The 17,770-nt window shown below is 39.6% G+C and overlaps 1 protein-coding gene and 1 pseudogene across 2 annotated transcripts in view; one reads left to right on the top strand and one right to left on the bottom strand.

Moving 5' to 3' along the window:
• Positions 1-17,770, top strand: part of KICS2 (KICSTOR subunit 2) — a 29,945-nt gene that overhangs the window by 7,757 nt on the left and 4,418 nt on the right. The window contains exon 3 of one of the 2 annotated variants that reach the window (XM_003778079.5): positions 13,980-14,791. In XM_003778079.5, coding sequence (XP_003778127.2) covers positions 13,980-14,791 — 812 coding nt within the window. Of the gene's footprint in view, positions 1-13,979; positions 15,981-17,770 lie in introns of those variants that run through there. The other variant, XM_054527354.2, reaches the window with a different exon arrangement.
• LOC112135912 (U6 spliceosomal RNA) lies at positions 9,709-9,823 on the bottom strand (annotated as a pseudogene).

The raw sequence follows: 17,770 nt of genomic DNA, 5'->3' as shown, positions 1-17,770 counted from the left end.
TTCAGAATACAAAAAGACTTCAGGGTTTTGGTACTTGCAGTTCTTTCTCCCTTATAAGTTCTTGCTGTAGTTATCTTCTCATCTTTAAGTCTTGGTTCAAACAGAGAAGCCTTCTCTCACTGTCCTACCAAAACTATTCTGCTTTTAGTCACTATCTTATTCTCCTGATTTATTGCCATCTGAAGTTACTGTTGTTTGTTTAGGGTGTTTTTTCTTTCCTTTTCTCAAAAACTAGAATGTGAGCTCCGTCACAGCTGCTGTGCCTTTAGCACCTGGAACAGAACCTAGCACATAGTAGATGCTGAATAGATGTTTGCTGAGTAAATGAGTGAATAGTTGTGTTCCAGGTTGAAAATTTGTACTTAATTTGGTAAGTAGTGAAGAACCATGAAAAGTTTTGAACCAGGAGTATCATGTTCTCATCTTAGACTAATTACTGTGGCACTGTGTGTGCAATGGGATGGTGAAGGGAGAGGTTACAGGAGAAAAGGTTAGTTTAGCAGGCTATGATGGTAGCCTAATAGGCAGAAGGAGGGCCTCATGGTTGCAAGACAGTGGGAAAGGAGATGCTGACAAGAAGTCTGTAAGTCTTGTCAACAGGATGGTGGGAATAATGAGAGGTTGCTGTCAAAGATGATACTTAGGTTTTGCCCCTCTAATGATAATATTGTTTACAGAATTGAAAAGACAAGAGGAACTGAACTGGTTTAGAAGGAAGGTAGTAAGCTAAAATTGGGGCAAGTTGAGTGTGAGTTGCAAGCAGATTTTCGAGTAAAGATTTAGCAGGCATTTGGAAATGGGGGTCTAGAGTTCAGACGAAAGGCCAGAAATAAAACAACTTGGAAGTAGACTCATACAGTTTTATGGTTTAAAAACTAAAATGTCATTGTTCTTTAATAAAACAGCAATTGATTTTTCACCTTGTAGGAAAAGAGGGGGAGGGTGGAAATAAGGGTGGAAATATTTATATATACCTATTCTGAAGGAAATTAGCATGTATTGAGCAACTACTGTGTGCCAGACACTGTGCAAGACCCTCTTCTCTGTTACCTGGTTTGAAGTACAGGTATAAATAGTGCACCTTTTATAGAGTCCCAGAGAAGTGGAACACTTTGCTTAGAGTCATACAGCTTAGCTCTGTGACTTCAGAGCCCATATTCTTTTGTGTATGCATCATTGCTTGTTATTAAAAATTGAGATGTTTTTTATCTAGTCCAGATAAATAATTTCTCTTTGCTGATCATTTTGTAAGTCAATAAATTAGTTCTTCAGAAGACCTAGGAAGCATTTACTATATTCTCTTGCTAGGAATACGAGTTGTGTGCTACCTACAACCACGTACATACAAAGTCTTTCTGAGCATAAGATAGTTTGGTTAATATATTATTATGTTACTATTCTTTCTTTTTCTTTTCTTTCCTTTTTCTTTTTTTTTTTGAGATGGTCTCGCTCTGTTGCCCAGGCGGGAGTGCAGTGACATGATCTCAGCAAACTGCAACCTCCACCTCCAGGGCTCAGCGACCTTCCCACCCCAGCCCACCAAGCAGCTGTGACCACAGGTGTGCACCACTATGCCTGGCTAATTTTTTGCACTTTTAGTAGAGACAGGGTTTCTTCATGTTGCCCAGGCTGGTCTCAAACTCCTGAGCTGAAGCAATCCACCCACCTCGGCCTCCCAAAGTGCTGGGATTACAGGAGTGAGCTACTGTGTCCAGCCTATTCTTTCTTTATAAAAGTTTTCCTCTGATTTCTTATTTTGAAATTTTTGATGCTATAAAAAGTTGCAAGTATAGTATAATGAACATAGTTACCATGTGATCAGCAATTCTGCTCCTAGGTATATATCCAAGAAAAATGAAAACATATGTCCACACATAAAACCATTGACATGAATGTTCATAGCAGCATTACTTATAATAGCCAAAGGGCAGAAGCAACCCAAATGTCCATTGACCAATGGATGAATGTATAAATAAATGTGGTATATCCATACGATGGAATATTATTCAGCAATAAAAAGGAATGAAGTGCTGACACATGCAACAACATGGATGAACCTTGAGAACATTATGCTAAGTGAAAGAAGCTAGTCATAAAAGACCACATGGAAATCACATAATTTCCATTATGCGAAATACCCAGAACAGGCAAAGTCATAGACACAGCAAGTAGATTACAAATTCATAGTCACAGAAAATGGTTGCCAGGAGTTGGAGGGGAAGGAGGAGTGATTGCTAATGGGCACAGGATTGCTTTTTTGGGGACCATGAGACTTTTCTAAAATTGATTGTGGTGATGGTTGCGCAATTCTGCAAATATATTAAAACCATTGAATTGTACACTTTAAAAGGATAGTACATGAAGTAATTCACAGTAAAGCTGTTACTAAAAAAAATGACTGTACAATGAACATATAACTGTCCTTCACCTTTGTTCACAAATTGTTAACATTTTGCCACATTTGCCTTATCTCTCTCTGTATATGATTGTACTTCCCTGAGTTATTTGGAAGTAAAATACAATCATCATGACACTTTCCTCCTACATACTCAGATTTTGTCTTCTAAGAACCATACATAATCATAACACAGTTCTGAATGAAAAAAACAGTTTTTACATTCAGGAAATCTAACACTGATTTTCTGCCATTGTATAATACATAGTCCATGTTCAGATTTCCCCAGTTGTCTCCAAAATGTTCTTTATAGTTGCTTGTTATTTTTTATTGTCATAGCTCTTTGATTTTTGTGACATATTCTAAATTTTCTTTTTTTTAATTGTTTGATATATAATATGTTCACATGGGTCAACATTTATAAAGTGTAACACAGTGGAAAGTCTTCTTCCTTCCCCTTAGCCACTTAGTTCCCGTCTTTAAGAGGCAACTAAAGTTAGCATGTTTTTTTTTTCTTTAAGACGGAGTCTTGCTGTGTTGCCCAGGCTGGAGTGCAGTGGCGTGATCTTGGCTCACTGCAACTTCCGCCTCTGGGGTTCAAGTGATTCTCCTGCCTCAGCCTCCCAATTAGCTGAAATTACAGGCATGCGCCACCACGCTTGGCTAATTTTTTTTGTATCTTTAGTAGAAATGGGGTTTCACCATGTTGGTCAGGCTGGTCTTGAACTCCTGACCTCAAATGATCCTCCCACCTCAGCCTTCCAAAGTGCTAGGATTGGTGTGAGCCACTGCACCCGGCCTAAAGTTAGCAAGTTCTTGCTGTCATTCCTGAGAAATAGGCTACGCATATAAATATATACTTACTTTTTTTAAACATTTAAAAATTTTATATTTTTGGAAATACTCTCTTATTTCTTCCTCCAATCTGATTAGTATGTTTCCTTTTAATAACATAGTTTTTTGAAACCCCAAAACTGAAGTACAGTTAAGGATATGATTCCTAAGGGGAAGAGATCTCATGTAGTGATTCCCAAACGCTGATGTAAAAGTGGTTTGCTGAACTCTTCGGGAAGCTTAAGAAAAATATCCATCCCTGAGCCCTTCCTCCTCTTCCCTAAGAGGGTAAAACTTAGTGTGCCCAGAAACCTCTGTTTTCAAAATTCCCTGTGATAATGATACATGGTCTGCACACAAAAAAATTGGGTGACTAAGAGAAAGATGTCAGCTCTAGGATAGAATAGGTACTGAACCTTACTGATGTGTGTGTGTACACGTGTATGTGTGTGTCTCCTAGGACTGATTAGTATTAATTGTTTTCATTTTATTAGATTTGTGCCCTATCATCTTTATTTATTTCGAGATGAGGTCTTGTTCTGTCACCCAGGCTAGAGTTCAGTGGCGCTCTCTCGGCTCACTGCAGTCTCAACTGCCTGGGCTGAAGTGATCCTTCCACCTCAGCCTGCCAAGTGGCTAGGACTATGCCTGCCAAGTGGCTAGGACTACACCTGCCACTAGGCCTAGCCTGCCAAGTGGCTAGGCATGCCACCATCCCTGGATAATTATTTTATTTTTTTGCAGAGACAGTGTCTCACTATATTGCCCAGGCTGGTCTTGAACTCCTGCGTTCAAGCCATCCTCCTGCCTTGGCCTTCCAAAGTGCTGGGATTACAGGTGCCCAAAGTGCTGGGATTACAGGTGTAAGCCACACACCCAGGCCCTATCATCTTTAAACCTTCTTTGAAACACCCCGCTTCCCAGAGCCTTAGGAGTTTCTCCCTTTCCCTGCAGATTTAATTTTCAAAGTTCTTAGGGCAGTTCTTAGTTGAAACCCTCATCCTCTGAGTGGATATTGATGGAGTTGGATGGAACTGGATTACAGTATGGACAAGAGATGTCTTTCTTCGTCTACAGTTTCCATCTTCCACCCATGCTGCCTTTCTCTAATTAACAGGGAATGACTGATCACAGACACATCCTAGCCTGAAAATGATCTAAATTAGAGGCTTTGGGTTAATTTGAACAACATAAATTCTTTAAGGAATTCTGAAAATTTGAACTTCTGTATAATGATTGTCTTTGGGAAGTGGGATTCCTTTATGTATCAACTAACATGATTTTGCCCTTTGCTAGGTTAATGTGCTTTTTTCTGTAGACTTTTTGATCTGGCATCTGTGCTACACCAAACATTTCTCCTTTATGGTTTCAGTGTTCTAGAGAAATAATTCATATTTTGGTATTCTGTTGTATTGAAAAAGTTAATCCTCTTCCCAAAGGATCCATTTATCTTTCAGGGAATGTCCCAGTGTAGCTGATCCATGTCAGAACTCTTAATAACAAATTTTGTGACTAGTACTATGTTTCAAATGCTGAAATACCTTTGTGTTAAAAAATTAATGAGTGTGATGAATAGCATGGAATCTAAACCTCTGGCCTTGATTTCACATGTAGGTCCTATGTGAGTTACTGCAATGTCTAGTCTGCTTTCACAGATGAATGGAAAGTGTATTTTGGTTTTCTTCTTCTGGAAGCCAGTTGTTTTCACAGTAGAATGGTGTTAAAAAAGGCTTCCTTTTTGGTAAATTTATAACTTTTTTTATTTTTGAGATGGAGTTTCACTTTTGTTGCACAGGCTGGAGTGCAGCGGCGCAATCTCGGCTCACTGCAACCTCTGCCTCCTGGGTTCAAGCGATTCTCCTGCCTCAGCCTCCAAAGTAGCTGGAATTACAGGTGCCTGCCACCACGCCCAGCTAATTTTTGTATTTTTAGTAGAGATCGGGTTTTACCATGTTGGCCAGGCTGGTCTCGAACCCCTGACCTCAGGTGATCAACCCCGCTTAGCATCCCAAAGTGCTGGGATTATAGGTGTGAGCCACTGCACCTGGCCAGTTTATAACATTATTAAGCATATATAAGTTCTTGTTTAGGAATCACAGTCATTTGTGATTCTGCATTTCAAATTGAATTATTAACAAATTGAACTATATTAATAATATAATTATTATATAAGTTTAATTGTGTGCCATTTAGCAGAAGAAACATGAACTTAGCTTGTATAGGGTCACAGTATCTGCTATTCCTTGAGTACTTTTGAGGAGCGGTAGAACTTGGGTTTTTGTTTTTGTTTTCCAAAGAAGCACCAGTGGAACATTTTCTGATTCTGCAGAATTTTTTACACATTTATTTATTATTTTGTGGGTATAAAAGAAAATTCTGGCCAATTTTTCTGTTTCATGGTTAAAACAAATTTGCAAGATAGATTGTAAATGCACATTAATATCTCTCCTAAATCAAAACTATAATATTAAGAAATAATACTTTTAAAGAAAGAAGAAAGCCATCACTTGAGCATTCTAGACCGTTAAAAAAATATCTACAGTATGGCAATAATAAACCATTCTGTGATTTTAATTGTTAAATAATAATTTTATAGCTAGAATTTAAATAACATTAAAAAATTGATCTACATATATTTGTTTGCATTTTAGGAAGCACACTTTCTTGATCTGACTGCTTTAATTCCCAAATTTCTCACAAAAGGCAGAACTACAATTTATTTAGCCCTTATGCCCACTTTTCGTCAAAAAAAGAATTTTGATGATAAGGCTGTTAATAAGACATTTTGTTAGTTGCATGTGTATAGTTAACAAGGTTAATTATTGCTCAATGAAAATTTCACAAGCAAAACTAGTAGTAGTGCAATTTCTGTGGAATGCACTCTCTCCTAGTCATTTGACATGCTTAGATTTTAATAGTGAAGACTTAAGCAAGGTCTTCCATGATAGTGCCCCAGCCTATCTTTTCAAATTCACCTGCTACCTCCCATCAAATGCTTTACATTGCAGTTAAATTCTTAGTACAAAGAAAGACACTTAAAAGGGCCAGGCGCAGTGTCTAACGCGTGTAATCCCAGCACTTTGGGAGGCCAAGGCGGGCGGATCACTTGAGGTCAGGAGTTTGAGACCAGCCTGGCCAACATGGCGAAACTCCATCTCTACTAAAAATACAAAAATCAGACAGGTGTGGTGGTGTGTGCCTGTAATCCCAGGTACTTAGGAGGCTGAGGCAGGAGTATCACCTGAACCCGGGAGGTGGAGGCTGCCTTGAGCTGAGATCGCACCACTGCACTCCAGCCTAGGCAACAGAGTGAGAGAGAGAGAGAGAGAGAGAATCAAAGAGAGTCAAAGAGAAATCATTGAGGATTTTAAGCAGAAGTCCAGTCATTGAGGATTTTAAGCAGAAGTCCAGTCATTGAGGATTTTAAGTAGAAGTCCAAAAACAGCCCCATAGTCTAATACTCAATATGTTCCTCATAAGGATTTGCCATTTCCTACCTCTCTGCTTAGGCTTCTGTTGTTTTTATGCTCAGAATGTCCTTTTGTTGTTCTATCATGTATCAGTTTGTTATTGCCACAATAAGTCTGCATAACAGACTTCCAAATTTACACTTGTGTGTTTGCAGGCCTACTAGGGTTGGCTGACCTGAGCAGGGTTCAGGCGGGTAGCTCTGCTTAACACTGTCTCATTGGGGTTGACTTTTTGCTGTGAGCTTTGGGCTTAGGTCTGCTCCACATGTGTTCATTCTGAGCCCAAGGTTGGAGGGGAAGTAGCTACCCAGTAGCAATGTCCAAAGTGCAAAAGTATGACCTAGCTAAGCTCATTTTAAGCCTTTGCTTGCATCCAATCTGTTAGCATCTCTTTGGCCAAAGCAAGTTACTTGGCCCAGTCCATATTCCATGGGTAGGAAAGGAGCTGCAAAGTTACAAAACAAAGGGTGAGGAATCATGAATGGGAGAAGACTGGGGCTGGAAAATCAAGCCCCCATCTTCATATGGCAAAATCCTGCCTACTCTTTCCCCCTGCTTTTTTATTTTGTTAAAAAAAATACATAATATCAAATTTACCTTTTTTTTTTTTTTTTGAGACAAGAGTTGGCTCTATCACCTTGGCTAGAATGCAGTGACCTGATCTCAGCTCACTGTAACCTCCACCTCCTGGGCTCAAGCAATTCTGCCTCAGCCTCCCGAGTAGCTGGGACTACAGGTGCATATCACCACACCTAGCTAATTTTTGTATTTTTGTAGAGATGGGGTTTTGCCGTGTTGCCCAGGCTGGTCTTGAACGCGTGAGCTCAAGGGACCCGCCCATCTCAGCCTCCCAGAGTGCTGGGATTACAGGCATAGCCACCGTCCCCAGCAAATTTACCATTTTAACTTTTTTTATGTATCCAGTTCAGTAGTGTTAAGTATATTCACAGTCTTTTGTAGTAGATCTTTAGAATATTTTCATCTCGCCTCACTGAAACCCTGTACTCATTGAGCAACATTTTCCCCCCTCCCAGCCCTGGTTAACCACTGTTCTGTTTTCTGTTTCCATGAGTTTGACTACTCTGGATACCACATATAAGTAGAATCACACAGTATTTGTCTTTTTGTGACTGGCTTATTTCAGTTACCATAATGTCCTTGAGATTCGCCCATGTTGTAGCATGTGACAGGATTTCCTTCTTTTTAAGGCTGAGCAATATTCCATTTGTATGTATGTACCACATTTTCTTTATCCATTCATTTGTCAATGGGCATTGGAGTTGTTTCCACCTCTCAGCTATTTTAAGCATCATGCCTCAATTCAAATGCCATCTCCTCTATGGCTTCCACAATCTTTTGACCAAAAGGAATTGTTCCTTCCTCTGAAATGTTATTTTATTCATAATAAATGTATTAGTTTCTACTTTGTATTCATTATAAATACCTCCTTCTGCCATGGAAGGTCCAGTAGGGCAAATCTCTGGGTAATTTTTTATATCTTCAATGTATTGGTATTATTAGTAAACAAATTGTTTTAAATGAAAAGATGTAACAGATTTTGTTTTGTCACGGTAAAATATACATAACATAAAATTTATCATTTTGGTTGCAGCAAACCACTGTGGTACACATATCCCTATGTAACAAAGCTGCATGTTCTGCACATGTGGAAAAAAAAAATTTATCATTTTGGCCTGGCTTGGTGGCTCACACCTGTAATCCCAGAACTTTGGGAGGCTAAAGCAAGAGCATTGCTTGAGGCTAGGAGTTCAAGACCACCCTGGGAAACATAGCAAGACCCTGTCTCTACAAAAAAATTTAAAAATTAGCTGGGTGTGGTGGTGTGTGCCTGTAGTCCCAGCTGCTAAGTGGGCTGAGGTGGAAGGATCCCTTGAACCTGGAAGGTTGAGGCTGCATTGAGCTGTGCAGTGAGACCCTGCCTATAAATAGATAAATAAATAAACAAATAAGGACATACACCTTTTGGAAAGAACTCCATGGTGCAAATTTGCAAAGGAGAAAGGCAGTGTTTCTAAAGTGGAGTTTTGTGTTGCATTAGAATATTACACAAATCTATTCATTTTATATTTTCCTCTATTCTATGGAGCGAACCTGCCTGCCTTCCTTCCTTCCTTCCCTTTTTCCTTCCTTCCTTCCTTCCTTTTTCCTTCCCTCCTTTCCTTTTTCCTTCCTTCCCTTTTCCCTCCCTCCCTCCCTCCCTTCCTTCCTTCCCTTTTTCCTTCCTTCCTTCCTTCCCTTTTTCCTTCCTTCCTTCCTTCCCTTTTTCCTTCCTTCCTTCCTTCCCTTTTTCCTTCCTTTCCTTAGAGCAGATGTTCTCTGCAAATAGTTGTTAATTTATTCTGTATTAAGACTATTCAGACTCTTTCAAGCTTGCTGCCGTAGCTTAGGTGGATATTTTTGGATTACAACCATTTAACAGAGCCTCCTATGATACGAGTTGTGAATAGCTATAAGGCACGTGGCAGAGTGGAAATAGGGAAATGATACATCATAATGCTAATCTCTAAGTCTTGGCAGACTAACATTAACATGAATTTTTAGCTCTTCTTGAGGTTGAAAAATAGCTTCGACATTCACATTTATCTTTAATAAATGTTGAGCACTTAAGCACTTTTAGTGTATGTTATGGAAGAGCTTCTTTGGAGTTCTTTCTGAAGGTTTGGACAGGGAATTTATGTCCTCTTAAGGAGAGCATTGGATATGAATGATGATTTTCAGCTGAAAGCAGTAGAAAGATAACAATAGTGTTATTTGAACTAGAATTTTCTCTAATTTCATGTCATTAATCCTGTGATTAACAGTCTTACTATGTTGCTAGTTCCTGGGCAAATTTTCCTAATAGCCATGATTATAGAAGATTGTGATATTTAATGCTTATAAGTGTCAAGGGGCCTAAAAGCTAAGGTGGTAGGAGGCTTTCTTACAATTCAAAGATTTTGAGACTTATTCTATAACAGCGTTTTGCATGTGTGCATTTAAAACGTTTTTAAAAATATATAGTGTTTAAGGAGATTTTTTTAAAAAGTGTTATCCTTGTATAGGGGACATGCTAATCTTCTCTGTGTCATTCCAATTTAAGTATATATGCTGCTGAAGTGAGCCTTTTTTTTTTTAAGACAGTCTCACTCTGCTGTCCATGCTGGAGTGCAGTGGTGTGATCATGGCTCACTGCAGCCTCAACCTCCCAGGCTCAAGCAATCCTCCCACGTATGTAGGCCTACAGGCGCACTCCACGAGGCCTGGCTAATTTTTTTATACTTTAAGTTTTTGTAGAGACAGGGGTCTCACTGTGTTGCCCAGGCTGGTTTCGAACTCCTGGGCTCCTAATGATCCCCCTGCTTTGGCCTCCCAAAGTGCTAAGATTACAGGTATGAGCAACTGCTCCCAGCCTGAACTTTCTTAGTGTTCATTCTAAAATATATAATGTTTGAAAAGTCCAAATTAATTAAACACGTAAGCTGGAAGATTTGAGATCTGGTTTATCTTTCTGATTTTTTGTGTATTTATATTTTTTTTACTTTAATTTTTTTAAGTTCTGGGGTACATGTGCAGAATGTGCAGGTTTGTTACATAGGTAAACATGTGCCGTGGTGGTTTGCTGCACCTGTTAACCCGTCACTGAGGTATTAAGCCCAGCATGCATTAACTCTTTTCCCTAATGCTCTCCCCAGCACCTCCAACAGGCCCCAACAGGCCCTAGTATGTGTTGTTACCCTCCCTGTGTCCACGTGTTCTCATTGTTCGGCTCCTCCTTATAAGTGAGAACATGCAGTGTTTAGTTTTCTGTTCCTACGTTAGTTTGCTGAGGATAGTGGCTTACAGCTTCATCCATGTCCCTGTAAAGTGAGAACACGCAGTGTTTAGTTTTCTGTTCCTACGTTAGTTTGCTGAGGATAATGGCTTACAGCTTCATCCTTGTCCCTGCAAAGTGAGAACATGCAGTGTTTAGTTTTCTGTTCCTACTAATGTTAGTTTGCTGAGGATAATGGCTTACAGCTTCATCCATGTCCCTGCAAAGGACATGATCTTGTTCCTTTTTATGGCTGCATAGTATTCCATGGATTGTGTATATTATTAGACTTAATCTCACCAATATTTTAGCTTCCTCAGCTGGAAGGATGTTGATGTAAAATGCAGATAATAGATAAAAAACAATGTGTGTTTTTCACATGAGTAATGACATTTCACATGATAATTGGTTTCTCTCTTATAATGTCCAACCTGGTATGGACTCTCTTAACCATAATCCTTTTAATTAGTATTTAAGTAGATTTTTTAAAAAAAATCCTAGATACACTTGTGATTTTTTTTTTCTAATTGTTTAGTTGATAACCAGCATTTTCTTTTTCACTAGCAGCCAAAACAGAGCTGTGTGAGAAGCGTCCGTCTCATTAACAATGAAGTGATCAAATGCACTCAGGCCTGTAGATCATCTACCATAGTGCCTGGAACATATAATATGCTCCATAAATACAAGTACTTCCCCTGCCTTTACAGTGGGATCACTTGCTGAGGTGATTTCCGCAGCCTCTGCAGGTGCTGTGGATCTTTAGGAAGAGCGTAAGCGCTTGATGTAGGCTTCTGGAGAGGGAGCATGTATCAGGCCTGGCAGCCACTAGGCGCTTCTCAGAAGAGAAACTGAGCAAGAAAGCTCTGTGTGGTCTGTACAGAAAGGACTCTCCCTGCCATTCTAGTCTACTGTTATAGAACTTCGTTCAGCCCATAACCAGCAGGCAGAATCAATGAGGCAGAGACTTGGATTCATATCTTTACATAGTTGATCACCACATTAACTAAATTTCTGCTTGAGTCATAATGTTCTAGAGACAAAGGAACGAATAGAGGAGGCAGCTATTACTTCCGCTTGGGGAGGAGCTTAAAACTAGGGTGGCTGTATGTCTGTTTTCCTGAGAAATTATACGGTCAAACTACTAAAGTGGGAAAGGTATTAGGAAATGAGAGGATGTAACTGGGGAAAATGACCTCATCTGGAAGTGGACAGAGAAAGCTTTTCTAGGGAAGTGACTGACGAGGAGACCTGAAGAATCAGGAAGAAGTAAGTATTGATGAAAATGGGTCATGTTCTCACTTGTCTAGGGTCCCTGAACTTGCCCTTTTTTCCCTGTGCCTAGGAAAGAGGGTGTCCCACATCATGTTCTTTTCCCTTTAAACATTACTATTACATGTGAAGTAGAACAGTGTTTTACAAACAGCAGGTAGTAATCTATGGGTTATAAAGTTAACTTAGTGAGTTAGTAATCTGATTTAATATATATAGTAGAAAATAAATATATATTTAATATATATTAGAAAATATCAAGTAGAAAATAAATATATATTTTATATATATTAGAAAATATCTGTATATATTAGAAAATATCAATAGCGGAAGTAATAGCTGCCTCCTCTATTCACTCCTTTGTCTCTAGAACATTATGACTCAAGCAGAAATTTAGCAGAGTACATTGTACATAGTAAGAAAGTATTGAAATAAAATATTTATGTGTGCAGGTACTTGGTCACAATATAAAGTGTATTTTTTACAATAGATCATAGTCAAAAACTTTTTTTTTGGAGACAGGGTCTCACTCTGTGAAGCACAGTAGTGCGATCACAGCCCACTAGCCTCAATCTTGCTGGGCTCAGGTGATCTTCCCACCTCAGCCTTCTGATTTGAGTAGCTGGGGCCACAGTTGCATACCACCACACTTGACTAATTTTTGAATGTTTTGTAGAGATGGAGTTTTTCCATGTTGCCCAGGCTGTCTCATGAACTCCTGGGCTCAAGCAGTCCACCTGCCTCCGCCTCCCAAAGTGCTGGGTTTACAGGAATAAGCCACTGTGCCCAGCATCAAAAACTTGTATACATTTTGTCTAGGACAAGTGGAAGTAAAATTGCACTACTGTCTTGTACTCCTTGTAGTATAATTGCATTTTCAGTTATTTATTGAATATCTGGAGAAAGGGAGAAGAATAGGAATGTGGCTCAAACTGGGAAGGGACTACATTATTCAGTGCCTTCTAGGCCTTTTTATGGATTTGGAGTTTTATCCTAAGATAAATGGAAAGTGATTGAAGTGTTAGCTATTTCTTATTGGGTCACCATTTGTTTGTTTGTTTGTTTGAGACAGAGTCTTGCTCTGTCTCCCAGGCTGGAGTTCAGTGGCACGATCTCAGCTCACTGCAACCTCCCCCCACCCGCAGGTTCAAGCAATTCTCGTGCCTCAGCCTCCAGAGTAGCTGAGATTACAGGCACATGCCACCATGTCCGGCTAATTTTTGTATTTTTAATAAGGATGGGGTTTCACCATGTTGGCCAGGCTGGCCACCATTTTGTTTTTAACTATAATTAAATATGAAGAGAATTTGGGAACCAGGATTGAATAAGGGCTGTCTGATAAATGCTCTATTTCTTTAATAAACATTTATTTTATCTACTGTGTTTTCCATATAAGCTTATAGTATGTACTTTCATCTGCAAGATAGGCTTAATACCTCATAGCATTACTGTGAACATTAAATGAGTTTATATATGTCATCTACACATTCAACAGATGTTTTAGTGACTTTTTTTGTTTTACCTCCGCCTCTTTAGGACCACACTCTGAAAAGAGCATGCCTTGTTTCAATGATTGTTTTAGTCATACAATTCCCAGAATAAATAAAATACACTCAGAAAGAATTATAGCTAATTTAGGCCAGGCATGGTGGCCCACACCTGTAATCCCAGCACTTTGGGAGGCCAAGGCGGCAAGATCACTTAGAGTTTGAAACCAGCCTGGGCAACATAGGGAGACCTTGTCTCTACAGCAAATGGAGTGTGTGCCTATGTTCTCAGCTACTTGGGATGCTAAGGCAAGAGGCTCACTTGAGCCCAGGAATTGAGCTGCAGTGAGCCATGATTGCACAACTGCACTCCAGCCTGGGTGACAGAGCAAGACCCAGTCTAAAATAAATAAATAAAAGAAAACAAAAATGAATTGTAGCTAATTCGGTATTTCTGTTGTTGAAAGGCAAGTGGCCACTACTCTTAGGCTATTTCCACAGGAGAATATGATGTTGACATAATTTTGAAATGGTGAAATTATATCAGAATTTTAAAACAAATCAACATGTAGTTCTTCCATCTTTTCTTCCCCTGTCCTGAAGCATAATATTATTTGTTTGGCCATATTGTTGCTTTGTGGTTAGAAAAATGTCAGTGTGGCAAGTGAAGTAACATTTCCACTTATCTCCATTAATTTCCCTCTCCCCTTTAGATTTCACCACCCAATCCTCAGTCCTTTGGAAAGCAGTTTCCAGCTGGAAGTTGACGTCCTGTGTCATCTCCTGAGAGCCCAGGCCCAGGTCTCAGAGTGGAAGTTCCTCCCGTCTCTGGTTAATTTACACAGTGCGCACACCAAACTGCAGACCTGGGGCCAGATCTTTGAGAAACAGCGGGAGACCAAGAAACATCTGTTTGGAGGGCAGTCTCAGAAGGCCGTGCAGCCTCCACATCTTTTCCTTTGGCTGATGAAACTCAAAAACATGCTTCTTGCTAAGTTTAGCTTTTACTTTCATGAGGCTCTGAGCCGACAAACGACTGCTTCAGAAATGAAAACGTTGACAGCAAAAGCTAACCCAGACTTTTTTGGAAAGATTTCCAGCTTCATCAGAAAATATGATGCTGCCAATGTGTCCTTAATTTTTGACAACAGAGGTTCTGAGAGTTTTCAAGGTCATGGTTATCACCACCCCCATTCCTACAGAGAGGCCCCCAAGGGTGTGGACCAGTATCCAGCTGTAGTGTCTCTGCCCAGCGACAGGCCAGTCATGCACTGGCCCAATGTCATCATGATCATGACGGACCGCACATCTGATCTGAACAGCTTGGAGAAAGTGGTCCACTTCTATGATGACAAAGTTCAGAGTACCTACTTCCTAACCCGCCCGGAACCTCACTTTACCATTGTCGTCATTTTTGAGTCAAAGAAATCTGAGAGAGACTCCCACTTTATTTCCTTCCTCAATGAGCTCTCACTTGCCCTTAAGAACCCCAAAGTGTTTGCAAGTCTGAAACCTGGATCCAAAGGTTAGCAGGTGATTTGTGTGGAGGGGTTTCAAGACTAGAAACTGTTTTTAATTGCCCTAATGATATACGGTGGTCTGTGAAGAGAGTTTTACATCCACTCATGCCTCTTTCAGAACTAAATTAAAGACAAATCCTCCCTGTGTTGCACACTTTATAAGCAATTAAGGCCAATTGAATTAAGTTTCCAAAGAGTAATCTAGGAAGTGGTCATGGTACAGCAAAGTAGTTTCAGTATTTTCCCCTATTTTCCTGTATTTCTTGTAGATTGAATATTTATTGGGCCTTTTTTTTTCCCATATGTTTTTCTGTTGTTCTAAACATTGTGTTCTACTGCAATTCCAAACATCCTCTCTGTTTCCCTCCTTCTTGGAAGAGTAATAGGGATGAGATATTAAATGGCCTTTTTGGAATTAAGGACTGTACGTTTTCTGTCTCATAAATTAGCAAATGAATATGGAGTTAGCAGTTTTATGATTCTGATCTACAAATTAACATTTTTGATGCCAAAATTAGGGTCTTGGTAAGAAATTTCTATCAGTTATTGAAACTGAAGGTGAGTCAGATTGGTAGCATGATGTAAGGTTTTAACAGTTCAGAAGATCCTCATGGCAGGTTTAATAACCATGGGTTCTTTTGGGGTAATGTACACACCTAACTGCATTTGTTTGGACTTCTTTAATGTTTGAATGTTTCACTCTGTTGTAAAGTCAGCATAAGCCATCATGTGGGCTTTCTTCATTCTTCAGCATATTATCCGCTTGGCTTTCTGTTTATCACTTTTCTGCTGAAATGTACATGTTTGGCTCTACTCCTTGGTTATTTTTAGGCTTAAAAGCATGCAGTCAGTTTTTCAGCCACTTTTGGATACTCATGCAACATAGCCTACTTTTATAAAATCAAAATGAAGGTCTTCATACCCTGTACTTGCTAAAAATCAACTGTGCGCTTGAAAGACCTCTTCATAGTTGAGTAATCACCTCAGTACTTAAGCACTTCTGAACTTGGGTTTCATGCCTGCCCCCCCCAAATTATGTTTAGAAGCAGCACTGCATCTTAGCACATGCTGCCTCATCCCTTTCCTTCGGCAGGTGTTCATGGGAAGTAGGTGGATCAGTGAAGGCATAATAGGCTGTGGAGACCTTCACTTCTAGATTATTGATTCAAAATAAAAAGAAGCCACAAAGAGTGATTGAGTTGTTACTGGTTTGATGGTTTCTTCAAAGCTTGTGTGAAATGTAATGGTCACATTCATCTTTTTTCTCATGATTGTATGGAGCCACTGTTTTACTGGGTGTCCACAGCAGGTATGCCAGCAACATCAGCAGAGACCAGAGAGCCCCTCAGAGTCCATGTAGGAAGCCTGCCCACCTAGCGTGGATTGCCTTGCAGAAGAAAGAACCGGCCAGGCACAGTGGCGCACGCCTGTAATCCCAGTACTTTGGGAGGCTGAGACGCATGGATCACTTGAGGTCAGGAGTTCGAGATCAGCTTGGCCAACATGGTGAAACCCCGTCTCTACTAAAAATACAAAAATTGGCCAGGTGTAGTGGCGGGTGACTGTAATCCCAGTTACTCTGGAGGCTGAGGCAGGAGAATCGCTTGAACCTGGGAGGCGGAGGATGCAGCGAGCTGAGACTGTGCAACTGCACTCCAGCCTGGGTGAAAGAGCAAGACCTGTCTCAAAAAAAAAAAAAAAGAAGAAGAAGAACCAAGAAACTACTGGCCTATTTGTTATTTTCTGGGAAGAACATGTGTTTTTCCTTTTTTTTTTTTTTTTGAGACAGGGTCTTGTCTGTTGTCCAGGCTGGAATACAGTGGCACAATCACAACTCACTGCAGCCTCAACCTCCTGGGCTCAAGTGATCCTCCCATATCAGCGTCCCGAGTAGGTGGGATTACAGGCATGAGCCATCACAACTGGGTCTCACTATGTTGCTCAGGCTGGTCTCAAACTCCTGGACTCACATGAGCCTCCCGCCTCAGCCTCCCAAAGCACTGGGTTTATAAGCATGTGCCACTGCACCTGGCCTCCTTTCTTTTTCTTTAAAAATGGTCATAAGCTTTGTAAAAAGCTAGTTTGCTTTAAATAGAAAGTAGTGATTTACCTCTGCATTTTATTCACTCAGGTTCTATAAAAAAATCTCAGCAGATTTTACAACATTGACCTTACCTAAGAAATTGAAAGCAATTGGAGCTAAAAAGTCAAATCACTTTTCCTCTCTATTGTGTTTTTCCAAGAAACTGAAAAATATTCCTTGGTATGCATGTATTTTTTTCCTCTTAGATTAAACCACCATTAGCCTTAATGACACAGTCCCCCAAATACCTAGAAGAATATATACTTCAGTGGAACCCCGAGAGAGGTGTAAGTAAAGCATATATATGTTATTTAAATAACCAGTCCTCACCTAGAACATATTTGAATTGTATATCTATTTTTAAACATAAACACAAAAAGAATTTCAAAGAACAGAAGGCAGATGTGAATATTAAGAAAATCTAAGACAATATGTATTTATAAATTACTGTGCAGCTGTCATAGACTGTACTGGAGGAGTTTTTGAAGATTGAAAATTGATACTTAAATTATTTCTTAAGCTCTTCAATAAAGTTTTCTAATTATGAAAAAAACTCCACATAATTTGGTTCAAGCCAAGAAACAAAGTCATTTTACTCTAAGATTTATTCTCTAAATATAGTAATGAGATCTGTAAAGTCTGTTTTACTAAGTAAAAGAGTAAATCTGCATATTTTTTGCAGACTGCTTTCTTTGAATCTGTTTCTAAACCACAACTTGATAAGTCTTTATGGGTAACTGGGAGTATGGTCAACACTGAGTTTTCCAAGGGTTCCATCCAGGAGTATTTCATTTTAGGATGCTGTTTGGACACAGGGTTTGTAACTTTGTTCTCTCTGGGTCCTACCTGATCTCTGGCTGTGTCATTTCAGGGAGTGTGTGAAAATAAAGCCCAATTCTTA

Source organism: Pongo abelii, chromosome 10 (genome assembly GCF_028885655.2).
Source record: "Pongo abelii isolate AG06213 chromosome 10, NHGRI_mPonAbe1-v2.0_pri, whole genome shotgun sequence".
Classification (NCBI taxonomy): domain Eukaryota; kingdom Metazoa; phylum Chordata; class Mammalia; order Primates; family Hominidae; genus Pongo; species Pongo abelii.
The sequence above is the reverse complement of the archived record's forward strand: the minus strand, read 5'-3'. Positions and strand labels throughout refer to the sequence as shown.